This window comes from Tachysurus vachellii, chromosome 1 (genome assembly GCF_030014155.1).
Source record: "Tachysurus vachellii isolate PV-2020 chromosome 1, HZAU_Pvac_v1, whole genome shotgun sequence".
NCBI classification, from domain to species: Eukaryota; Metazoa; Chordata; class Actinopteri; order Siluriformes; family Bagridae; genus Tachysurus; species Tachysurus vachellii.
This window is the reverse complement of record NC_083460.1, coordinates 20,722,467-20,749,057: the sequence shown is the minus strand read 5'-3', so window position 1 is coordinate 20,749,057 and position 26,591 is coordinate 20,722,467. Positions and strand designations below refer to the sequence as shown.

Genomic DNA, 26,591 nt, shown 5'->3' with positions numbered 1-26,591 from the left:
AGAGAGAGAGAGAGAATGAGAGAGAGAGAGAATGAAGGAATGAAGGGGAGAGAGGGAGAATGAGAGAGAGAGAGAGAGAGAGAGAGAGAGAGAGCTGAGATTGGCAGCAGTGCCCTTTCCCAGCCAGTGACTGAGCACCGACACAGAACCTCACACACAGGCATTCGAGATGAGCTGCACACAGAAATCAGGGCTCCCTAAAGACAGCGTGTGCACACAAGAGCAACAACAATGCAGAGTAGAACAAGCTGCACTTACAAAAGTGTGTAACAAATTCAAACACTTACATGAAATTACATAAAAATATAGTTTGAAAAATTTTACACACAGTTCTCCTTCTGCCCAACACTGTCACACTGCCACAGCCTGAGGGACAGTGAGTAACACCCCCCCCCCCCTTCATTCATTACAATGAATCTTTTTCCTCTTCATCATCTTCTTCTTCTCACAAACTCACATTCTCTCACCACAACCCAAACATGAGAAAACTCCATTTTAATTTCTGCAGCCTCCAAGACTTCCAGACAGCTATCTTGGCTGAACCTATCAGAAAATATCTTTTACGATATTTATACTTTGGGCCACAAGTAAAGAAGTTTCACACATCACTTCAAAACAATTCTCTAAAAAATAAAAGAAACTGAGGTAACAGCCATTTTCATTAAGACAACTCAGCTAACACCTTATTTAATTTTTTTGCCTATATCTATCTATAGATTCTATACCCAAAGACCTCCTCTTCCTCACTGCAGTCCTTCTGGAAGCTGAGGTGGTCCTTCATTAAGTTAGGGACCCATAACAAATTTGGAGTGTTTGGATATCCTCCTGCTCAGGAGTAAGAAACAATAACATCACAATAGAGGCTTTAGCACTAGGCTACAGAGTTACAGAGTTGGTTAGAGTCGTGTTTCTTGGTGGTCACTCTGCTAGAGATACAGTAGATCTGCATGTACATCACGTGACCCATGGGAATGCTAGAGATAGAACCACCTAGAGATTATCACACTGTCTATGAGCTGCAAATGCATCGGTCAGTCTTGTGCTCGGGTCTTCATCAGCGAACATTTGAAGACTTTGGCAGGAAGGAATTAGTGTCTGAAATGTTGCTGATCTATTAGTTCCTTGGGAGCTCTTGGTTGCACAATTCCGCTTAGATATAGACCATTGTAGAAAGCACATCATATTCATTTGTTATGACATTATTACATTATTTCCTGTCCAGTGAGGTTCACTTCTAAATCTGCTTCCTCTCAGGATTTCTTCCATTTCGTCTCAGAGAGTTTTTCCTCACCACCATCACCTTAGGCTTAATCATTAAAGATAGATAGAGATGTTAGTAAATTCAGTTTAAACTTATAATAAATCATTTTATTCTGTTTCTATGCTTCAGTAAAGCTGCGTTGAGACAATTGTTAAAAGTGCTAGACAAATATATTGAAGTGAAGTGAATACCTAATTTAAACTGGATAACGCAGACCACTCGCCCTCTTCAGCATGACTGAAGCTCATGTGGACAACAACTTTAGCAATGAAATAAAATCTTTTTTCCAAACTGTGTGCTACTCGATCAATGCAAGAAGTGGTAGCTCAGTGGATAAGACATTGGGCTTATGATCATAAGGTGGAGAGAATGAATCCTGCCACTGCTGGGTCCTTGAACAAGTCTCTCTGCATTTGCAAATTAGCATTTGCTAAATATAGTTAAATGTATACAGTCAATAAAATCGATGGTGTAGTTGCCACTGATGCTCAACAACCTCACCAACCTCAACATCCTCACTGGCCAATGCTTCCTCAGGGGCTTTTTACACCTGGTCACTTCATGCGTTTTCTGTGATCAGATAGCTATCCGATGGTAAAAAGACCAGATCTAAATGCCCTCTGAAACGTTTTCGAGACATAAATCTGATCGTTCAAACCACTTCAGGAGGTGGTCTGGGACGCATTTCAGATGAAACTGGACAGGTGTAAATGAATGTGGTTGTCCAAGCCACATACGTCAGCGCTATACTCCTCCCAAATGGAAGTACGTCACTCGCAAATGATCTTTCACCCAGGTGTCTCGTTGGTCTTAAAATGCGCTGCTGCCGCCAGCGAAAATGTAGCAAACAGTAAACGCTGTTTTTTGTAGTATAAACGTCATACGTTTTTTCGTCTTCTTTTTGATTGCATTCTGAAAACCGCATACACCAAAGTGTGTTCCGTTTCAATTACCCCAGAAATGAGGTAAAATATATTTGCCTTTTGGGCAGGAGTAGAAAGATCGGATTGATATCCGATTCACCAAGACGCATTTATGTGGTCTAATGTAAATGGAACAGTTTTAACAAATCAGATAGCTATCAGATCAGAGAAAACACATGAAGTGACCGGGTGTAAAAAGGCCCTCAGATCTACAAGCACCTCCTTATGATCTAATCGTTTAGAAAATGCATAAACATTATTAAAAATGAACTTTCTCAACCTGGAACTCCTCCATCTTACTACTTTAACCATTAAAATACTTTTTTAATGCAATAATACGTAACATTTTAAGAAAATATCGAAAGAAAGAAGATCTCTGAAAATCAATCAATTCTGAAATCAATGCTCTTCTGCTGATAATTCCAGTGATGTTTATAGAGCCCACATTTACCACTGCCATAAAATTAAAAAAAAGAGTGAAAGGATAGACAGAGAGAAGAAAAGAGAGTACAGCAAAAGACACCCTGAGTAATACAGATTTTTATTTCATTGGGGTTTTCCTTCCTCAAGCTCAGTGAAAATCTTCCTTAAACAGAATCTCCTCCTTCGACTCGGCCCGTCCTCTCTGAGCCTCTGCTACCGGTAAAGAACTGAGGTCTCGTATCTCTTTACATCCGAAAAGATGGTCCATACATCCACTGTTTTCAAATGTTTTATTAGAAGTGATGAGTGATTTTTTTTGGGATCAGTAAGGCTGATCGTAACCTGAGCATAATATGAGAGAGAGCTGATGCATCTGAGTTTTCAGACAAAGCTCACATGAAATCTGAACTGTACATCCAAATTTAGCCTTCATTCAGCCTTTATTACTGCCACACATTACACTACAGCTCAGGGGAATTCTTTGCTACACAGATCCCAGCTTTGGAGGTTGGGGTCAGGGCGCAGGGCGAGCTATAGTATGGCGGCCCTGGAGCAGGGAGGGTTGAGGGCCTTGCTTGGGGGCCCAGCAATGGCAGCTTGGTGGTGCTGGGGCTTGAACCCGATCTTCCGAATCAACAACCCAGAGCCTTAACCACTTGAGCTACCACTTCCCCCCAAAAAAAGCTTACAGAACCTGGTATTCCCAGGCAATCTCCCATCCGAGTACTAAACAGACCCGACTCCGCTTAGCTTCCGAGATCAGACGAGATCGGGCGTTCTCAGAGTGGTATCGCCGTAAGCTTTTTGCAACAGCAAAGCTCACAAAAATAAGTTTTTTTTTTAAACTCATCAGCATTCCTCTCCATGGAAAGCTTTAATAAAAGGCAAAAGAATTATGCAAGACTGAAGAAAATCCTGAGCTATTAAATTTAAATCTGTAAATTCTAACCTTTTCTGGTACAGCTGGAATTTTCGGAACAGGAAAAAGAAGCCATGCAAAATGGAGAGACTTAGAAAAAAAAGTTAAATCTGTTAAGTTAAAAATTAAGTCATGAGTCAAATATATGAAAAAAAATAATCTGTATGAAATATGCAATACCAAAAGCCATTAGACTAATGACTGAGTGATGGCATCCTCGGAAAAAGGATGAAATAACGCACATCACAAGATTAACACTAGCCTTCCATAGTGTTCTGAGTGTTGGTCATTTCTGCAACTCCCAGAATAAAGCGCCCAGGACACCGTATTCAGGATCGGAGACACTTTCAATCCAAAATCTGGGGAAAACTTACTTACTTACTCCACTTCCTTACTGAACATAATGTGCTTAACAAAAGTCAGACTAGATTCTTAGTCAGTTTAGAACATCAGACCGTATGTTAACTCTTACACACTCTGACTCACAAATATATGAACCAAAACCATGTTTATCTGCTTGCTGTATAGATTTCAGTTGATTCATTTAGGCATCAATGTCTACTGTCTAACTGACAGAAACTGTATAGGCAACAAGCATACATCATAAACGGAATGCACTCAAACCATAAATGTATGAACAAAACAGCAAACAAGCAAACTGAAGGCTATGGTGTGATGGAGGGCTGTCTGTTATCACCAACACTTCTACAGACACAGTAATGAACTGGGGAAAAAAGTGCTCCAACAATCAACAGCACTGAGAGCTCATACTGTAAGTCCCTCTATAAGTTCCTCCTCTAGGCAGATGATCTGGTCCTGCTGTCTCAAGAGGATCTACAGCAGAACCTTGACCTCCTGCACGGGTTTAGACTGACTATAAACCCAGTTAAAACTCGTTTGAACGTTTCAGAAAAGACCCAGATGTCAAGAAGGAGATTGAGTTTCACCCGTCGGTACAACCAACGGCTGACAATGTCACAAACTACACGTACCTTGAACTGAAATTCAGTGCAAATGGAAACCTCAAGTTGGCTTTAAATGAAATAAGAGGGAAGGGCTTTTTATACATACACAATCCAGGCAGTTACAGAACCAACTACACTGGATGGTATTGACATCTGAGGTCCTACTGAAGCCTTGCATACAGAGTCTCTAACACTCAGAATACTAACACCAACATCCACAGAATCAGGATCAAACTAACGACTAACAGACAATAAGAAATTTACATAGAGAGAGAGAGAAAGAGACAAAAGACACCTGGACACGTGGAATACCTCGGATATGTCGGTAACACTGCTTTGGCCCACACTACAGACGCTACACTACCCTACACAGATTTTCATGCCAACAGAGACGAAATTCCAGCCATAGACATTTATTATTAAAGAATTAAAGTGTCTGACCAATCAGCAGTCTGCACTGTGTTAGCCCCTCCCATATATCCAGGGTCACATGGAAAAGAGTAACCAGGGGTAGCCAAATTCCAAGAGTAACCACATTAAGCACAGGTACGTAACCACAGCACAGCTCACCTAGCAACGGAAACGGAGACGATTACGGGCAAATCACGAGAAACAGGACTGTAGTCGACGCTGGCTGCCATATACATGAGAGCAAACACACACCAGTACAATAGATTCTCTGCATCAAAAAGCTGTCAGACACAAATACCGACGCTCGACATAAAGCATCACGACTTCCTGAATACAGAGGTGTGAATTAGCACTAAAGGATTCTGGGAACAATGCACAAACACACGGCACTGTTTGTCTACACACATCTCTCCAGTCCGGAGTCTCGGTATAAAACTTTCTCCACAATACAAAGTGAGGTGTCGATAATGGAAATATTAAGCCACGCTCGGCTGAAGCTCTGATGGTATTGACCAAGCTGCAACGGAAAGCACAGACCCTTCATCTTCAGCTTCATCCTCATCAGCTGTGCAAATAAATGAGCTCCAAAAGAGAGGCTGCATCAAACGGAATGACTGATGCAGATCGCAGGAATACAATGCGCAGGTATTGATGGTTTGAAACCAAGGCCTCATGACCCCAAAACCCCAAGGCAGAGGGGCTGAACGATTTATACTTTCAAAAGGCAGAATTATGTGTGTTCTGCTCGGCCTTCACACAAAGAAGATCAATGGAGCTCGATGGAAGGTGGCGCAAGTCTGCAAATTAGTGCTTCTGCTGTTTGGAGTGGCGGTAGTACATGGCGGTCGTTTCTGAAGCCTAACAAGACAAAGGGTATTTGGGTCAAAAAGTACGTTTGGGAAAACACTGGGGGGGAGGAGTTGAAAAAAAACGGACATCTCTATGTCTGTGTGATATGAGCCACTCTCTGTGCTGCAAGTTTGCTCCGATAACTTCAGCCTCGGCTTCGGCATCAAGCTCGACGCCAGCGGGTTTGCCCATCATCAGACCTGTCACTCAAGCAGATGTCAAGTCATTGCCTCCCAGCATTCTCCCTCAGGTCATGTGACCCAAAAGATTGGGGGACAAGATAAGAGAATGCTTAATTTCGGGGATTCGGAGTGTAGCGAGCGATGTGTTCAGGGCTGGATTCAGTGGATGCTTAAAGAGATCACAGCCCTTCCCCGATGCACTCGGCTGACCCATGGCACACTGTCGGCCCCGGTGCATTGTGGGAGACTAATTAGCACCAAGAAGTGCGGTCTCCAAGCGGCGCTGAACTCGGATGGATGTTTTTCAGCCCCAGGCACTTTGGGAGGTGCGGCTACTGGTGAGCTCCCCAACACGGATAAAAAAGACGAAGGGAAAAAGGCAACTCGGGGGGATTCCGGGAAGAATGGGTGCTGGACTAACAATGTGTCTATTTCTAGTCTGTGTCTGTGTGTGTGTACAAATATTTAATAGCGTACAGAAGTGCTGTTTTGCATAATGGTGAGGATTCTGCTATTTATAAATGTGAAACTGTCTGTTTCAGACCACGTCAATTAATTAGTCAAGAAAAACAGAAGCCGTATTTACAAAACATATACACAAACACCAAAAAAAACACAATGTTCCGCAGAAACGGTACTGTAACACAAATCTGGCAAAGGGAGCTAGCTCTAGTGGGCAGATGCTTACAACAGCTAAGCAGCTAAACATTTATCTCGGTTCAAAACCGGCGCTGCCCTTTACACAACTTACAAGAACTCAATCCCTGGTATGCTTTATTGAGGCCTAATCAAAGCAGGCAGCATCGTTTCAGAGACGTCTTATCTAAAACACATGGAAACGTCATTCGCATTTCCATTCCAGCATTCAAACACACTCCAGGTTTCCCATGCAGGGATGCGTGCCTCGTAAAATGGAAAACCATACTTGTAATTTTGGCGACAGACAATTTTTTTTGTGTGTGTGTGTGTGTGTCTCACAAAAGAAAATGGCCACCGACTTGCTTGGTGTGTGGGTGTTTAGAGGTGGGGAAAGGTTTTCTATACATTACCTCATACAGCAGACAGCCTAGCGACCAGATGTCAGATTTGAAGTTATATCCATTTTCGTGTATCCTCTCGGGAGACATGTAATAAGGGGTGCCCACTGGATCAGAAAGAGAGAGAGAGAGAGAGAGAGAGAGAGAGAGAGAGAGAGAGAGAGAGAGAGAGAGAGAGAGAGAGAGAGAGAGAAAGAGAGAAAGAGAGAGGAGAAACACAGAAGTTAGAGTCACGTCTGGTTTGCTAAGTGAGGAATCGTACAGGCGAGAGATTCACCCATGGATGCTTCATTGATGGTGGTTTCGGATAGAGAAGGCGGCGCTGGGGATGACTACAGAACAGAGAGAGAGGGAGCTCGGAGCTTAAAGGGATCCTGACTCAACCGTGTGTGCTCACAGCGACGAGTGACAGAAACAAACTCGCGTCCTAAGAAAGCCGGGTTCGTTATAATGGACAAACGGATCACAGAGACGAGATTGTGGAGTTCAAAAACGGTGCAGATTATTTCGATCGAACGTTATGGAGAGATTTCAGCTGATGCCCCCACAGGCTTTTAGTAACAGACAGATGTTTTAATGTTTTACTTGCGTACAGGAAATAGTCTTTGCTCTTTTCCTGAGAAAACCTCGTAATGTTCTATTAAGGAGATCTGGGACTGATCCTGTGACATCATCAGAAATCTCATTCTGGTTTGGGCTGAAACGAGATTAAGCCAAGTTCCTTCATATATTATATTATATTTTATATATATAATAATAAAAACGTGTGTATGTATACACAGAAAACATGGGACGTGTACATATACACACACACACACACACACACACACACACATATATATATAAACATCTTAAGGACATTGTTTTGCATGTTAATCTATCAAATTCCACCTTGGATTTTAATCTAATAAAAAAAAAAAAAAAAAACATTAAACAGCTTTAAGCTTAGACGTCTTTCTGAGAGATGCACACGCGTGTACAGAAAGCGTCTTTATCCATCACAGACACAACAGCGGCAGTCAGGGACGCTTAAACCTTCGTCTCCTCCAGTACCAGGTCCCCATGAGCTACCTAGAGACGACCAGCAGAAACCTCGGACTTCTGTGTGTTCCCATCTTGGGTCTGTTTTATCATACGTTAAGGATGAGCAGAAAAGATACACAATATATCTGAAAGTGATGAACTGTGTATTGTAACTAACACAAAACTATGAATTAAACAAGACAGAATATAGGAAAGAAATAAAACTAATGTTTAAAGTGCTTCAGCCCAACCCCCCAGTTTCAAATTAGCTTAGCAGCTAAAATAAATAAAAACCCGAGGTGACGTATAGATGAAATAAAGCTTATTAATAATGTGTCTTTTATTTAAAGAATAATGCTAGACAAAAAAAATAAAAAATGAAGGAGAATGAGTCTAAAAATTAAGAAAAATCACAAAAACGTTACTAAATAAATAAAGAAAAGAAAGCCGTCACTAGGTGAGTGAGCGAGGGTCAGGCTCCATGAGATGTTCACAGCAAGGTGTCGTTTAACTTGATAGGAAACAGCTGGCTTTCACAAAACCTTGATTTAATTTGTGTGTAGCTAAAAATACACAAGCCGTTAAAACTCGAGCAGCTTCTCAGGAGAGAAAAACAGTATTCGAAGTTGCTGGAGTCGGCGTTAGTTACGTTAGTTAGTTAGTCTTCTTATGAAGCAGCATGTGTACGACACGAGATTTTCACCAACACTATGTTTATTGTGTGAACGATTGATGAATGAATGCATTTGTGCGCTGCACACAAGTCACATCTGGTGTCAGATGTTCATGTGATAGTAACTCCTCCTGATAGACTCTGTTCTGCTGGCCAGGTTCCTCCACCTCATGGAGGTTGAGGTGAGATCATCCAGAAATGATTCATGCAACGGTCTAAATTCGGTTTGTTAGAAGACAGCTGTCTCATGCTGACTTCTGGGCAGGACAGGTTTCATCTCAGGAGCAAAGATTAGGGACAAGAATGCACCTGTCTTCCAAATGAGAAAAGTCCAGCGGCTGATGGGCGGAGTCAGTGGTGGGCGTCGTGTCACAGGTACATCATCGTGACACTTTGAGACATTTCTATGACACGACACGTGTGCTCACGTAATATCTGCCCTCTTCCACATACGGCTCGCAGACACCCACGATTGGTTCGTTTCGCTGTGATTGACAGGGGAGTGACTAATATGTCCCTCCCACCCGGAGAGCAGCGGCGATTCTGACAGCAGTCAAACTCCACATGTTGCTCTCCATAAATCAGTGCATCAGTCACTCAGACTGTCACTTGTTGTGAGCCTTGGTGATCTCAGTGGGCGTGGCCTTCAGGAAGCACTCTCAGAATTTACAACATGCATTATTCAAGAAACAGTTCTGATTTTATAGGATTTTACATAATCCAGGAACAATTAACCTCCCTGTCGACTGCATCATTAAAGGGATGTTTGACTGCACTTCTGTAAACACTGGAGTATCATCCGGTGTTAGAGGATTCAGAATAATCTGTTCTTATGCAAATAGTTTTATTTATTAAAAAAAAAAAAAAAAAAAAAAAAAAAAAGAGCATTCTGACAAGAGCACTTATTTATGCAAATGAACTGAAAGTCATGTTGGAATTGATTTTATTAAGATGAATTGTTATGAAAGGAGAATATATTGTTTGTGAAGGTTCTGAAACACGTTTTTTTTTTGCTGCGGGGGCAGATGCTAATAAACATCATGGCAATTACCGGAAAATCTATAATTGATCGACGACAAAATGATTGTAATCTAAAGACCTTTAGTGAAGAAGAGTAGGTTTTTAAAACAGTTCAGAGTGTGAAGGTGTGTATGTGAACGTGGAGCTGGGACGTATTTCGTCTGATCGTTTCCGCTGTTAATTATAAAACCGCTCCGGCTTCCTTCTTTTTAACCGTCACCTCTAGCATTGTTATTCCTCTGAAAATCTTCCTTTGACTGCACCCCCACCTCTAGTAATTTAAAGGGGAAGGAGCCTCTGGCAGAAAATGCAAAGAATAGAGTGATTTTTTTTCCCGCTCTTTCACTATTTCACTCCTCTCTTTGGCTTTGTTTGGATCTGTGGGCTGCGGAGCTGCTCGGAGACAGAGTTAAAAGGATGCGGCTCGACTTCTGAGGGAGAGAACTGACAGGCCCATCCGGAGCTCCATCCAGTGAGCATCGCACTGTTCTATCACGGTGGTTTGTCTCATTACAGCATGAACTGTCAAGCCACTATTCCTCTGGTACCCTCCCCCACTGAGAGAGAGAGAGAAAGAGAGCTGGGGAGAGAGAGAGGGAGAGAGAGAGAGAGAGAGAGAGAGAAAGAGCTGGGGCGAGAAAGAGAGAGAGAGAGAGCTGGGGCGAGAAAGAGAGAGAGAGAGAGAGAGATGGGGAGAGAGAGAGAGCTGGGGAGAGAGAGAGAGAGAGAGAGAGAGAGAGTCAGAGAGAGAGAGAGAGAGAGAGAGAGCGAGAGAGAGCGAGTCAGAGAGAGAGAGAGCGAGAGAAAGAGAAAGAGCATGCGAGAGAGAGAATATGAGCACAGGGGGACTTTAGTGTACCCAGAGGGAGACATAGAGCCAGGTCTCTGTGCCCCTGGGTGAATTTAACCTCGTGAATTTAACCACACACACCTCAACACACACAACACACAACACACACAACACACACCCCTCAACACACACACACCCCTCAACACACACACACAGCTCAGTGTATCTCTTAGCAGCAGGTAAGCTCTCTGATAAGGTCTCTCTCTCTCTCTCTCTCACACACACAACACACACACACACAGTAAACCATCACTGCAAATCATCCCTTGGAAACTAGCTTTGTCTTTCTCTCCATGATAAAGTCATGCTACAGATAGAGGTGTGATGTGACAGCTCTGTTAATGCAAATGATTTCAAATTCTACTGAAACCAGAATGACTGTATGTGTGTGTGTTTGTGTGTGTGTGTATAAACAGAGACCCATAAGACTCATTTAACAGCCCTAATGAAGGAAATGATAAGATGGGACACCATCCATGACGCCGTGCTGGACAACATCCTGTAAAACCTCCTGGATCAGGCTCCTTCAGCAGGCTCCGTCTGAGGGACGACTTCACTCGACTGATCTGCAGAGGGTGCTGTGGACTCGGATCAGACCGCTTTTATTTTTTTATTTATCTGCCGTTTCTGACTCTGCTGTTTTGTTGTAAAAGAGATGAAACAAACCTACAGCCTGGTGCGAGAAAAGGCTGCTCACGCTTACTGAAAGACTCGAGTGTAAGTCTCGCATGTGAATGAGGTTTTGAACGATTGTCAGATTTTAAAATGTTAACTAAAATATATATAGTAAGATCGTCCTGTACTGGTGTTACAGGAGAAAACGTTTGTTTAGACTGAGATGATCCATAAATGTAGACACGATCGTCACGGCTTTTTTTTCCACCTGGTGTCCCAGACGGAGCGTCTGGTGTTAAAGGGCTTGTTTTCTCTTTTATTTCGTCTTTCCCCTCCCTCTCCCACTCATTTACACTTCTTTCCGCTCGTGATCACTGGCTCTAGCTACAGCTCATGCGTGAGGAGATGTGTCACAGGGGTCAAGGTAACAGGAAGGCCCTAAGTGCTCAATGAAATGGATACAGATCCTGAAATGCTTTGCTCCTAACTGGCCCCGGGGGCAGGAGGGGAAGTGGCGCTTTATAACAGACACATGGTTCTGTTCGCAGCAAGACCTAATGAAACATACCAACCTGCTCTGGAGCTCCTTCCACTGTACCTGATCTCTTTTCTGAGGTTTTAGACTGGAAGCAGGGTTTTTTTAAGTCAGAAAGATAGAGAGAGAGAGAGAGAGAGAGATTGCACTAAAAATAGCTAGCAGACAGAAAGACGAGTGCTCACCTAGAGAGTGTGCGGCGGTGGTTTTGGAGCTGAAGAAGCGGCCCAGACCCAGGTCGCCTAGTTTCACCACTCCCGTAGCGGTGATGAAGACGTTGGCTGGTTTAATATCTTTAAAAATAAACAAAGATACAAAGATAAATGGAACAGCTTATGGAGAGGCAGGAAAAAGAATTGTGGCCTGTAGAAAACTAAATCAGGAAAAGGAAGCAGGCACTGGGTATAAATCACCTTTAATAGACTAGGAGAGCAGTGTTAGACATCTCATTTTAAGGGCAGTGTGTGTGTGTGTGTGTGTGTGTGTGTGTGTGTCACGTTATCAGAACCATATGCTTGTAGGCACACTGTACCGTTTCAGGTTTAACACCTCGGGCCATGAGGCATAACAGCGATAACAAACACACGGACATATGTTTAGATGCGGAGGTGTGATGTGCAGAACGAGACCTGAACGGAGCGGCTCAGCGTGTGAACTGGCTCACGTGTATGGGGGCTGAATGACAGAGCAGAGGGAAGATCGAGATCGGTGTACGGTTAGCATACGGGGTTTCCAAAGTGTGTGTATGTGAATGTGTGTGTGTGTGTGTGTGTGTGTGTGTGTGTGTGTCTCAGCAAATACCGTCTACAAAAAACGTGCGTTAAAGAGAATCGAAAATGAGGTCACGCAAACTCGGCCAATTAAATTCTAAAACACAAACACGAGTCTGATCATTCGTTCAAATAAACATCAAAACAACAACTGGTCTGCCCAAAGAGACACAAATACTCACTACTGATGTTATGTAAATAAAATACATTCTGATTATGACCTAGATGTTGAAAGATAATATTAAATATCAACAATCCTGTCCTGCGCCTTTCTTGTCCATCGGCTTAATCATACGTAGAAATTCCACCTTCCGTGTTTACGTGCACTATAATAATTAACAGGCTTTAATAATCTGACTGTCGTCGTTGTTAAGTGTGGAAGAGGGAGCCAAATATTCCTGTCTATGTGCTGCTGCCTGCATGGACACAAGGCATGTGACCGCTCTAATAAATCAATACGAGTGTCTTCGTAGTGTTCTAACACGGCTGTCAATCAGGTTCTGGGGCGGAGCCTAGAGCACAAGACATACAGAGAAGGTGTAGCTCTGTTCCTGAATGTCAGACAAATATGCTGAGGAAATGGATTTATTTATTTTTTTAATCGCTGAGCAACTTTACTGTGGTCACAAACTTAATTCTAATCAATTCTATTTCATTTGGATAGTGATTTTAAGGCTGCGGTTGACAAAGCCTTCTTCTCCTCATTGTATTTAATAATTACACACACCTGATGTTTTTCTGAGACGGAAATGATTAAAAAGTCATTAACACGAATAAAACAAATGAATCAGATGTTCAGAAGACTCACACGCTTTTCATTTTTATGACGCTGTTGGCATTAAGCTCACTCCGGGTTGCACATAACTTTAGGTCAGATTACATGAAAGGTGCAATTAAATAAAAGTTCTGATAAAGACACATTCAACCAGTTCACTCAGAAACTGTGCTGAAATGAACTGGAAATCTTCACAGGTAAACACGGCCAGGTTCACACTCAGATCCAGACTGAAGTTTGTGTTCTGTGTTTGTGTATGTGTGCTATGCGTGTGTGTGCTGTGTATTTGTGCTGTGTTTGTGTGTGCTATGCGTGCTGTGTGTTTGTGCTCTGTGTTTGTGTGTGTGTGCTGTGCGTGCTGTGTTTGTGTGTGTGCTATGCGTGTGTGTGTGCTGTGTGTTTGTGCTGTGTTTGTGTGTGTATGTTGTGCGTGTGTGTGCTGTGTGTTTGTGCTGTGTGTTTGTGCTGTGTGTTTGTGTGTGTGCTGTGCATGTGTGTGCCGTGTGTTTGTGCTGTGTGTGCTGTGCGTGTGTGCTGTGTGTTTGTGCTGTGTTTGTGTGTGTGCTGTGCATGCGTGTGTGTGTTGTGCATGTGTATGTGTGTGTGTGCATGCTCTGTGTGTGTGTACATGCTCTGCGTGTGTGTGTGAGTGTGTGGGTGTGTGTGCTCTATGTGTGTGTGTGTGTACTTGCTGTGTGAGTGTGTGTGTGCACGTGCTGTGTGTGCATGTGTGTGTGGGTGTGTAAGTGTGTGTGTGTGTGTATGTGCTCTATGTGTGTGTACTTGCTGTGTGAGTGTGTGTATTTGCTCTGTGTGTGTGTGTGTACGTGCTCTGTGAGTGTGTATACGTGTGCTGTGTGTGTATATGTGTGTATGTGCTCTGTGTGTGTGTGTGTGTACCTCTGTGCATTACACGTCGTGAGTGCATGTGCTCCAGTGCGCTGCACAGCTGAACAAAGTACTTCCACACGGTCTTCTCAGGGATCAGCCTCCTCTGTTTCTTAAAATGCTACAAAAGGAAATAAAAATCCAGCAGTCATTTAAACCAGGCGGAATGAACAGGAATAAAACCACAAAATAAATAAATACAAAATTTACAGGTTCAATTAAAAAAAAAAAAAAAAATGATAGACCAGTAGATCTACACCAACACCTGACCATCACACCCACATGAGCCTGCTGATCATCTCATTCCAGATCTATTCCTGATCTGTGCTTCTGACAATTGGTGTAACATCACTGTTGTGCTCCTCATGTATCTCATGGACAATAAGACCAGAGGCTCATGATCATGAGGAGCGAATGATAACTCCAGCAAGGTCTGTGATTGCCCTAAAGTTACATACTGCTGCTTTAATCTTGTTTGGCTGGAATTATTTATTGGCAAGGCTTCTGATAGACACATTACCATCACGGCATGTCGAATCCTCGTGCTTTTAGCACCAGAGCACTACAGAGCTACGGGAGGTGAAGTGGTGAAGCGTCAAGGGCTCGATGATTTCAGTGTTACGTAATTAAGCCTGAACGAAGTGCATTTAATTGAAACCAAACTGTAATTATCTGACATGTTGCGTGCATCACGGTGAGCGTCGGTGTCCTCGTCGTCACAGGTAAAGAGGATAAAGAACACAATGCTGTACAGGATGTTCACATTCCGCTGTTTTTTATTATTATTCCCATCATGGAGATACTGGCTTTGCCTTTCGCTTAAATGAACGAAACTCGGTCTCGAGCTCAGAATGCCTCGACCCAAACAAAGCAGGTGGATCTATTCTTCTCCGGTCCTTCATATTTGCATATCAGAGGCTTGTTTGATGTTAATGAGGGAATATGGCAGCCCTGTCGCGCCTTTAACAAGCAAACACTGCACATGCAATATTCCGTAAGTGCATGCAAATAATGGGGTCATTTGATTTCATTTGAATTCAGACTGGACTGGGCTATCAAACAGAATACAAAATGCTCAATTTATACACACACACACACATATCTGGAGCATCTGTTTTACATAAGGCATGTTGTTCGGTCATGTTTATCTCACAGTGTACAGGAGATCAAGTCCAATGTTCCTGATCTTATTTACTAAATAAATCATATTTGTGAATGGTGTGAAGAAGAAGAGAAGAACACAGTTGGTGAGCAGCACACAGAAGCTCCGTCTGAAATTAGGAACGATGCCTCATAACGGTTCTGTGATGTCAGTATATGTTCAAGTCCTCACTATACTAATCCTCTGTCTCTCATTTAAACGCTCCTGTTTGTCAGGCTCCAGTCAGTCCTGGTGTGTGGTGTAGGATGAAGGGCATTTCTGACACAAGACAGCTGGCCTGGAAGCACTGTGGTGAGAATTCTGGGAAATGCCGAGTATATTCATCTCCGAATAAGGATTAATGCAGGCTTTTTTTTTTTTTTTTGCACAAACGACTCCAACTGGACATGATGAATTTTTGTGACCCCCAAACTTGACCACCGTAATTTAGGACAACTGTAAAATGTGGAAGTTTTATTATATTTTATTTATTGACATATTAATATTATGTGTGAGAAAAGTGAATAAACCCTGACTGATGGAGAGGAAACCTAAGTGTCGTCATGAGCTGTATCTCAAAATAAACAATTCTGAACTTACATTTTAAAGTATTTACAAATCTCGAGCATCCTGAAGACTGGCACACAAATCAGGTCTGAAAGCTGATTAGTCCTCTATAATGATAAAGTAGTAAACATAAGGCTTTGATTTGAGACACAACGTCTGTTTACACTTGTGTGGAGTCTCAGAATAGTGAGTAGAGTTAAATAACAGGAGCGTTATTAATGTAAACGTGGCCAGTCTGAACGAGTCCCAGCTAAATATTTGTTTCTATCACAAGCGAAGACGTGAGCAGACGGATTAAAAGTTTTGTATGTTCTAGTATCGGTCATCAGTTAGAGGACTAACTGTCCCAACATGTACTGTGTTGGGAGTCAGTCAGCAGTCAGTGTGTCACTTTCACTATGTTTGTAGCATCGGAATCCATGTGAAACTGATACGTCTGATTGGTCTGCTTCCTTTACAGTGCTTAATTTTTTACAATGAACGTAATTAAATGAATGAACAGAAAAGATCAATTCATTAGCTCTGGGCTGTGTGCGTGTGTGCGCGCATGTGTGTGTGTGTGTTGTGTGTGTGCGTTGTGTGGTATGTGTGTGTATTTGTGTGTGAGTGCACTGTTGTAGTCTACGTGATACGCTGGTATACGCCGTATACCCACTAGGAAAGGCCAAGGATTTCCGTATACCCATTTAAAAGCGTGAGGATACGTAACAATATCGTTTTGTGACATAACTTTCATTCATAAATTCACCCCGTCTGTGTTGCAAACACAGACTGTGGTTGCGATTGCGAATCACTAACGTTTTTGGACCATTGGGGCTTCTGTGGCCTGTGACCTGATCTGACGTCACCTACCAAGGAGGAAAATCAGTTGCTTGGCGGTCTTTTTTGCCGCAAATTTGAAATTAACTAACTAATGTAAAAGAAGATATGAAACAAAAGCAGACTCAAACTACACTCTTTGAGTTTTCGGAAGCCTGCGCCTAAAGCTACAGCAGCTTCGGGTGACACTTCAGCTGCAGCAGATGACACGGACGTTACAGAAAACGTGGTTGAGAAGCCACCGCTCTGCCACACAAGCAAGGAGTCAATGCACTCCTCAGATGCCCGAGTACAAATGTATTTGGAAAGCTTTGTAAACTACCAGTTCATTCAGTTCATAATATTCTGCAATGAAAGAGTGTTGGTGATAGAACTGAACAAATGTTTATTGTTCACTCTTAAATGTACATTGAAAATTGACAGCTGATAAAACCTGTGCTCCAGGTCCCATATTCATATAACATTTAAGGCTAAATGTAGCTCTTAAAGATATAGTTCACCCAAAAATGAAAATTGTGTTATTTCCTCACCCTCAATTTGTTCCAAAACTGTATGAGTTTCTTTCTTCTGTTTAACACAAAAGATGATATTTTGAAAAATGTTGGTAATCAGACAGTTGGCAGCACCCATTGACTTTCATAGTCTATATTTTTCCTACTGTGAAAGTCAATGGGTGCTACCAACTGTCTGATTAATTTTCATTTTTGGGTGAACTATACCTTTAAGAGCTACATTTAGCCTTAAATGTTATATGAATATGGGACCTGGCGCACAGGTTTTATCAGCTGACTGTCTTTTGTTGCTTATAATAAATTGGAATGTTGATAACACATAAGCAGTCTTTAATAATGCTCTCAATTACATGTAGATGCATATTTTATGCATTGGGGAGTGTGGTGGTGCCTATGGGGTGTCGCTCTAGGATGGGTGCGTATGAGGCTGGGAGGGGGAAAAAAAAATCACAGTATACTCACTATACTGTGTGAGGGTGTGTTGTGTGGTGCGTGTTGTGTGCGCATGTGTCTGTGTGGGTGCGCTGTGTGGTATGTGTGTGTATTTGTGCGTGAGGGGGGTGTTGTGTGGTGTGTGTTGCGAGTTTCACATGTGTCTGTGGTGTATGTGTGGTATGTGTGTGTGTTTGTTGCATGTGTGTGGTATGTGTGTGGTATATGTTTGTTGTGTGCTTGGGTGTATGTGCTGTATGTGGTATGTGTGTTTTATTTGCGTGGTGCCTATGTGGTGTGTGTGTGGCATATGTGCGTTGTGCATGTGTGTGCATGTGGTGTGTGTGTTTTGTGTGTGTGGTTGTGGTATATGTGCGTTGTGTGTGAGTGGGTGTGGTGTGTGTATGTGGTATATGTGAGGTGTGCATGAGTGTGCGTGTATGTGCATATGTTGTGTGTGTGTGTGTGTGTAGTACGTGTGCGTTGTGTGTGCGTATGTTGTGTGTCTGTGTGTGAGTGTGGTATATGTGCGTTGTGCACTTATGTGTGCATTGTGTGTGTGAGTGTGTGTGTGAGTGTGTGTGTCAGGTTTTACACACAACCCTTACTCTTCAGAAAGCACAATGGTCCAGTTCCCCCAGACTAAACGCTGCACCCTTTGTGTTCATGGTCCAGTTGATGTAGAAGATTACAGAAGACGCTGAGATTCTCTCACACACTTACATTAGGCTCTTTACATCATGATCACAGTCCGATGTTAAACCCAAAGCCCACAGGAAGGACATGGGTCTGTTCTGCTGTTCACATTCAGGCGTCCACTACGTTTGCTCATACATTACACGCTCTAGTGGTGAGAACGTAAACATTAGTGGGAAAACGCTGACGCATGGACGTACCTTTATCATACGTGAGAGGTCCCCGGCGTCCGCCAGCTCCAGAACTATATTTAGCTCGTTCTCCTCAATGAATGATGCGTGATATTTAATTACGTTGGGGTGGTTTAGTTGCTGTGAAGACAGAGGAGAACGGCGAGAGAGAGAGAGGGAGAGAGAGGGACAGAGAGACAGACAGAGTGAGAGACAGAGAGAGAGAGAAACAGAGAGGGGGGGAGAGGGGGAGAGGGGGGAGAGAGGGGGGAGAGGGAGAGAGAGAGGCAGAGAGAGAGACAGAGAGGGAGAGAGGGAGAGAAAGAGAGGGAGAGAGAGACAAAGAGAGACAGAGAGAGAAAGAAAATTAAGTGAAATCAGTGACTGTTAAAAATGATCTAATGTCAAACCAACAGAATTGACTGTCATCAGAAAGCCACCGCCAAATAATATGTAAATGTTAAGCAAACAAAAGTGTTAATTAACTTCCTGTGATTTTTCATAGAATGAAATAAACACTAGTAATGCGCGGCTGATGCTAACGTGACGAGCCAGGCAGCAGCCGAGCAGAGCGTAAACTCCATCCTCCACTTCTTTTTCCTGTTGGTTGCTCAATAAGCAGAAGCGAGATGAGGAAGACAGAAACAGACAGGAAACAGAAAGAAAAGAAATTTTTAAGAAGAGAATGAAAGAGAAGAGAAAGAACAGTCCATTCTAGCGGCAGGCAAGCGGCACGGCACAGAGTGCTATTAAAAAAAATCTTCACTCTGTAAGCCGACACACACACACACACACATCACGGTACATTTATTACACGTGTTTATGGATCACACAGCAGCAGAAACATCATCATGTGGAACACAATAATAAAATGAAGGTGTCCGTGTGAGCTAACAGACAAAGGAAGAGCTGCTAATAATGGCACACTGACTGGCTAACTACAGCTAGCTTACCAGCTAACAGATAATAAGATTCATTTGGATTATATGTGGTCTGGGTTTCTGTGTGTTTGTATCCTGGCTCGGCGTCTGCACTTGGCTGTGAAATGCTGTTACCGGGTTGCCAAGGAGACTCGGCGAGGCTCGGCCAAATTGTGATTAGACTCGTTTTTGCTCCCTTTATTTTATACATAAATATAAATACATATAAAAACAGTAACAAATGACACACTGATTAGACAAATCTAAATTTCCAGTGTAAAACTACCCAAACAAATGAGCTCTAAAATACACTAACAACATTCGAAAGACTGCGGGTGAGGTGGAGGACATCCAAGTGGCCGCAGGAACAGCACAGTGTGTCTGTGTGAGCTGATCTGATGAGATGGCGAGACAAAACAGTGCGGCGAGACGCCTCTGATCACCCGGACGCTCGGGCTTATTGGACCTGTCGTTAACGTGCTAGTTAGCGCTGGCGTCGGAGCGAGCCGCAGCCTGTCTGAGGCAGATTGATGAAGGCAAACACTGCGTTTAAAAGCACGAGAGAAGATGTGAGGACGAGGATGTGCAACATCAAAGGACACGTGATGGAGCGCAGAAAATTTCCACACTGTTGCTCTGATGCCCCCCCCCTTGCTAAACACTACAGAAATAAAAAGATTAAAAAAAATTATTATAGCTTTAGCATTGAAAAAATAAGCCAATCTCAGCCTGGAGGAATGACATGAAGAAGCCCATGATCTGTACTCGCCTTACACAAGGAGAGAAAGAAAAGGAAAAAATGGAGTGGGGGGAGAGAGAGAGAGAGAGAGAGAGACGGAGGGAGAGAGAGAGAGAGAGCGATGCGTCTGGTGGTATAGATCAATTGTTTTCTCTTCCTCTATGTCTAGCCGTTCCTCTGTTATAAGGTCTCAGCAGAGGCGTCTTTAGAAAAGCGTAATAGCAGCACATGGCATAGCTCTCTCCCCTCCTCTGGTTTCTTACCTTCAGGAGATCTATCTCTTTGATGCAATCTTGCCGGGCTTTGGCATCCATCAGATCGAATATCTATCAAAAGATCAAAAGGGTAAGAGGGGAGAGGGGGGGAGTGAGAGGGAGGGAGCGTTAATGGCATTTGAAAGAAAAGAAATAGAGAGATAAACAAAAAAATCAGCAGCAGTGTGGCAGGGTGGTAAAGGTGGCATGGGCAGGTGGTGCTGAGCCACAGCACGGGGCAGGAGAAGCGACTTCAGCCAATCACATCCGGTGGCTTGGTGCAGCGCAGGGTCACACCGGCCCCGGAGAACGCTGAAGAGCCACCAGTCATTTTAGCTGAACAAAGGTGTGTTTCTAATGTACAGCACATCTGTCTAACTGTACAGCACATCTGTCTAACTGTACAGCACATCTGTCTAACTGCACTGTACATCTGTCTAACTGTACAGCACATCTGTCTAACTGTACTGTACATCTGTCTAACTGCACTGTACATCTGTCTAACTGTACAGCACACCTGTCTAACTGTACAGCACATCTGTCTAACTGTACAGCACATCTGTCTAACTGTACTGTACATCTGTCTAACTGCACTGTACATCTGTCTAACTGTACAGCACACCTGTCTAACTGTACAGCACATCTGTCTAACTGCACTGTACACCTGTCTAACTGTACTGTACATCTGTCTAACTGTACTGTACATCTGTCTAACTGTACAGCACATCTGTCTAACTGTACTGTACATCTGTCTAACAGCACTGTACATCTGTCTAACTGTACTGTACATCTGTCTAACAGCACTGTACATCTGTCTAACTGTATAGCACACCTGTCTAACTGCACTGTACATCTGTCTAACTGTACTGTACATCTGTCTAACTGTACAGCACATCTGTCTAACTGTACTGTACATCTGTCTAACAGCACTGTACATCTGTCTAACTGTATAGCACACCTGTCTAACTGCACTGTACATCTGTCTAACTGTATAGCACACCTGTCTAACTGCACTGTACATCTGTCTAACTGTACAGCACATCTGTCTAACTGTACAGCACATCTGTCTAACTGTACTGTACATCTGTCTAACTGCACTGTACATCTGTCTAACTGTACAGCACATCTGTCTAACTGTACAGCACACCTGTCTAACTGCACTGTACATCTGTCTAACTGTACAGCACATCTGTCTAACTGCACTGTACATCTGTCTAACTGTACAGCACACCTGTCTAACTGCACTGTACACCTGTCTAACTGTACTGTACACCTGTCTAACTGTACTGTACATCTGTCTAACTGTACAGCACACCTGTCTAACTGTACTGTACATCTGTCTAACAGCACTGTACATCTGTCTAACTGTACAGCACACCTGTCTAACTGCACTGTACACCTGTCTAACTGTACTGTACACCTGTCTAACTGTACTGTACATCTGTCTAACTGTACAGCACACCTGTCTAACTGTACAGCACACCTGTCTAACTGCACTGTACACCTGTCTAACTGTACTGTACATCTGTCTAACTGTACAGCACACCTGTCTAACTGCACTGTACATCTGTCTAACTGTATAGCACACCTGTCTAACTGCACTGTACATCTGTCTAACTGTATAGCACACCTGTCTAACTGCACTGTACATCTGTCTATCTGTACAGCACATCTGTCTAACTGTACTGTACATCTGTCTAACTGTACTGTACATCTGTCTAACTGCACTGTACATCTGTCTAACTGTACAGCACATCTGTCTATCTGTACAGCACACCTGTCTAACTGCACTGTACATCTGTCTAACTGTACAGCACATCTGTCTAACTGCACTGTACATCTGTCTAACTGTACAGCACACCTGTCTAACTGCACTGTACACCTGTCTAACTGTACTGTACACCTGTCTAACTGTACTGTACATCTGTCTAACTGTACAGCACACCTGTCTAACTGTACTGTACATCTGTCTAACAGCACTGTACATCTGTCTAACTGTACAGCACACCTGTCTAACTGCACTGTACACCTGTCTAACTGTACTGTACACCTGTCTAACTGTACTGTACATCTGTCTAACTGTACAGCACACCTGTCTAACTGTACAGCACACCTGTCTAACTGCACTGTACACCTGTCTAACTGTACTGTACATCTGTCTAACTGTACAGCACACCTGTCTAACTGCACTGTAAATCTGTCTAACTGCACTGTAAATCTGTCTAACTGCACTGTAAATCTGTCTAACTGTACAGTACATCTGTCTAACTGTACAGCACATCTGTCTAACTGTACTGTACATCTGTCTAACTGTACAGCACACCTGTCTAACTGCACTGTACATCTGTCTAACTGTACAGCACATCTGTCTAACTGCACTGTAAATCTGTCTAACTGCACTGTAAATCTGTCTAACTGTACAGCACATCTGTCTAACTGCACTGTAAATGTCTAACTGTACAGTACATCTGTCTAACTGTACAGTACATCTGTCTAACTGTATAGCACATCTGTCTAACTGTATAGCACATCTGTCTAACTGCACTGTACATCTGTCTAACTGCACAGCACATCTGTCTAACTGATCCATTTCTTTAAACCACATCTTCAAACCTTTAATAATCTGAATGTCTTCAGCACTTGGAGCGTTGATTATGACACTCATATGACCAAAGGTTTGTGCACCCCAGACCACCACATGCACATGTGCTTGTTGAACTCCTTCAATCTCCTTCCAGACTTCTTATTCTTTTTCTTTGCTGTTATAAAGCTCCACTCTTCTGAGAAGGTTTTAAACTAGACATTAGGGTCAGACACTGATGTTGGCTGAAGAGATGTACTGAGGTTAATTCACTCATCCGGTAAACCAATTAAACGGGTGAAATGAGATGTGTGTCTTCATCTCGTAACGTCAGTCTACATGAGCGGAGCCCATGATGAGTCAGATAAGTCATTCAGATAATTATCCTTCTGAACTGAATGAAGAATAATGCTGCAAAGTGAACGCTCAGGTATCTGAAGCTTTACCCCTATACAGTGGTGTATAGTTAGACTGAATGTTGTGGAGCATCTGAGAGACCAGTTAGCTTCTGTTCACATAAACTATTGTTCACTCTGCAGCCTATTCCTTTCATTCTCTCTCTCTCTCTCTCATTCTCCTTCTCTTACCGTCTCTCTTTCACGTTATCCTTCTCTTACCGTCTCTCTCTCTCTCTCGTTATCCTTCTCATCCTCTCTCTCTCTCGTTCTTCTTTTCTTCCCATCTCTCTTTCTCTCTCTCTCGTTCTCCTTCTCTTCCTGTCTCTCTCTCTTGTTCTCCTTCTCTTCCTGTCTCTCTCTCTCTTGTTCTCCTTGTTCTCCTTCTCTCTCTCTCGTTCTCCTTCTCTTCCTGTCTCTCTCTCTCGTTCTTCTTCTCTTCCTGTCTCTCTCTCTCTTGTTCTCCTTCTCTTACTGTCTCTCTCTCTCTTGTTCTCCTTGTTCTCCTTCTCTTCCTGTCTCTCTCTCTCTCTTGTTCTCCTTGTTCTCCTTCTCTCTCTCTCTCGTTCTCCTTCTCTCTCGTTCTCTCTCTCGTTCTCTCTCTCTCTCTCTCTTTCTCTTTCTCTCTCTCGCTCTCTCTCTCTCTCTGTTTCTTTCCAAAAATAGCTGCACAGCTTGTCAGTTTACAGAGAAACAGGAAAGAGTAAAAGTGCTCTGTCCTCAACACGCTCAGAAAACTTTGCAGATCAGCAGGATTGTTAAAAAAGCTCTGATACCCAAAGAACCTCCTAACAAACACCTCACCGTGTCATAGATTACGCCGTTTCCACTGTTCGCTGCTAATCTGTTTTATGCCTGGTCTCCGATTATGTAGAGCGTCTGCATTTACGAGCTGTTGCTATAGAAACGGCCATGTAGTGGAACAGGAGCGTGAATATTAACTGACTGTTCATATTACAGATCCTAAAACAACAAGCATATAAATCAGTGCCGGCTGCGAATATGATTTATGGTATATAAATGATATATGAGTGATATATATAAATGAATAAATGTTAATGATAAAGATCGGCGTTAGTATTCTGATGAGTAACAATACTCCATGTTGTTGCATGTGCCAGTGCCGAATACACAACTCGACATCTTCACCTGGCTTCATGCCCGTGGCAGGTTCCTAATGCATGGACCTGATGAACACTGGTGCTTCAGAACAAATAACCATGCACTATTATACACAATACTTTGTGCTCTGGGTCCTTCATTTAAAAAGGAAGCAGACTGGCTTTTTTCTTCTTTCCCCTGGAACAACGTACAAAATTACAGAGCAGTTTGAGTACGGCCCAAAGGGAGACTTCAGGACAGACACGTGGTGTAACGTTTTCAGGGTCACGGGTGGGGACGCCGTCGAGGGTTAACAGTCAATTTACCTGAACTTTTTTCAAAGCTACTGAAGTGTTGTCTAACAAGTATTTGGCCCGGTAGACCTCGCTAAACTGCCCACGTCCGATCTTCTTCTCGATGTAAAAGTTGGCTAAGCTGTTGTATCCCATCTCTGGTTGTAGCGGCTTCTGTTGGAAAAGCAAATGAACAGAGAATGATCAGAAGGTACTTCAAAATAAATGCCTAGCTCTAACTTCAAGAGGATTAAATAAACCACATTTATTCACACCTGATAAGAAAGAATAAATGGATGGTCAAAAGAAAGAAGAAGAAAAAAAATAAACATCAGTGTGTTGATGTGACATCATTTCCCAACGCTTGAGCCGTGAGTGAGAAACCGCCGCGAGTGTGTTTCACATGGCCGCTGCAGAATGAAAGACGCTAAACAACAGCCACGATTAGCCTTTCGGCGATGTCGCGAGAGGAGAAAAATAAACTAGGTTGACCTTTACTGTTTTCGTGGGTCGTCCCAAGAAGGCTCCGGAAACAAGAAGTGACACAAAAGAACACGCCGTGTCACAAGCGGGCACGCTGGGATGACCACAGGAGAACCTTAAAGGCACTTAACGCTGCACGTGACGACACAAGAACGTCCTCGTGAGAGCTATTCGCACGCATTATCGTTCGGGACGCACAGACACGCCGGCGAACCTTTACCTCGTCTCACCGCTTCCTGAACCATCTGAACCAGGCGTTCATCTTTCTTTTAAACCGTGCGACTCGAAATTTTTGACTTTATACCCGTGCCTCCTGGTGTTGTGGAGTTTACGACAAAAGCTGGCACGCTTCCTAAGAGCTTGTGGTGATAGCTACAACTAAAGTGCAAAACACTTTTATATGCTGCACTGACAGCTATATAAGCCTTCTGCTGAATCTAAAAACTACAGTGTACGACTGTGTGAAGCGCCGGGGCTCAGAGGAAATGCACGCCGGAGCTAAGCGCCCGACCGGCTGGGTGCTACAAGGATGGATATAGATCAAGGGGCAGCCAATTTAAGCATTTCATTGTTTTGGTTTGACAGCTTTAAGGGGGAGGAAAAAAGGCGAGAGCTGAAGAATTGCCCCATCCAATTAACACCCTGAAGCAGCTTGTTTTTCTTCGTGACACCACACACACTTATTCCAGACACACATCTGGTGCCAAAGAAGAAATTCTTGCTTTCTGTGTTTTTTTTTGTACATTAACGGCACGATTAGAGCGAGATATTGTTTTATTAACTGCCTTTAATTCCAAGCTGTAAAGAAGCCACTTTTTCCCCCTGTCGTACCACCGTCATGATGTATAACATTTCGATCATTTCTCAGTCGATCTCACAGCTGCAACACTGACGGTAAAATACAGAGGTGAGAGGTCTTTGAGGTGGGGGTGGGGGTGTGGTGCGGTGTGCAAGGCTCTACAACTGTAAAAACACTCTGGATTATTGATATATCTTTAAATTAACATGATAAAGAAAATGTCCAATAACAAGCACAATGACAATAAGATATGGCAGAAAGGCTCCTTCTGCAGGGTTGGGAGGTCACGTGATCACGTGTAGATAAGGGGAGGGGTTTGCAACTGACGAGGCATTGCTTTCACTCCTTGCGTGTTCACTTGACAAATGTTAGCATGAGCCTCTAAAGCGGCGTGACAAGTGCATGCTGAGAGCATAGTTGTGCTAATGTGTCCTGGCATGCAGCTCACTAATCACACATTTACATATGCAATGACCTACATTTGCATGTCAGCTTGCGCACTATCCGGACTGATTAACGACGGGCACCTCCCAGCGCCCGGGAGGCGGAAGAGGGCCAGAGGGTGGCGGC

The 26,591-nt window shown here is 43.2% G+C and overlaps 1 protein-coding gene and 1 pseudogene across 2 annotated transcripts in view; both read right to left on the bottom strand.

Moving 5' to 3' along the window:
- The window catches only part of nek7 (NIMA-related kinase 7), a 63,476-nt gene that overhangs the window by 11,912 nt on the left and 24,973 nt on the right, over positions 1–26,591 (bottom strand). For both annotated transcript variants that reach the window (XM_060876437.1, XM_060876429.1), the window contains 6 exons: positions 24,773–24,913; positions 20,379–20,441; positions 18,487–18,597; positions 14,132–14,240; positions 11,872–11,979; positions 6,983–7,077 (listed from right to left, as the gene is read on the bottom strand). In XM_060876437.1, coding sequence (XP_060732420.1) covers positions 6,983–7,077; positions 11,872–11,979; positions 14,132–14,240; positions 18,487–18,597; positions 20,379–20,441; positions 24,773–24,895 — 609 coding nt within the window. In that variant the 5' untranslated portion in view covers positions 24,896–24,913. The remainder of the gene's footprint in view (positions 1–6,982; positions 7,078–11,871; positions 11,980–14,131; positions 14,241–18,486; positions 18,598–20,378; positions 20,442–24,772; positions 24,914–26,591) is intronic.
- Positions 3,290–3,408, bottom strand: LOC132857112 (5S ribosomal RNA; annotated as a pseudogene).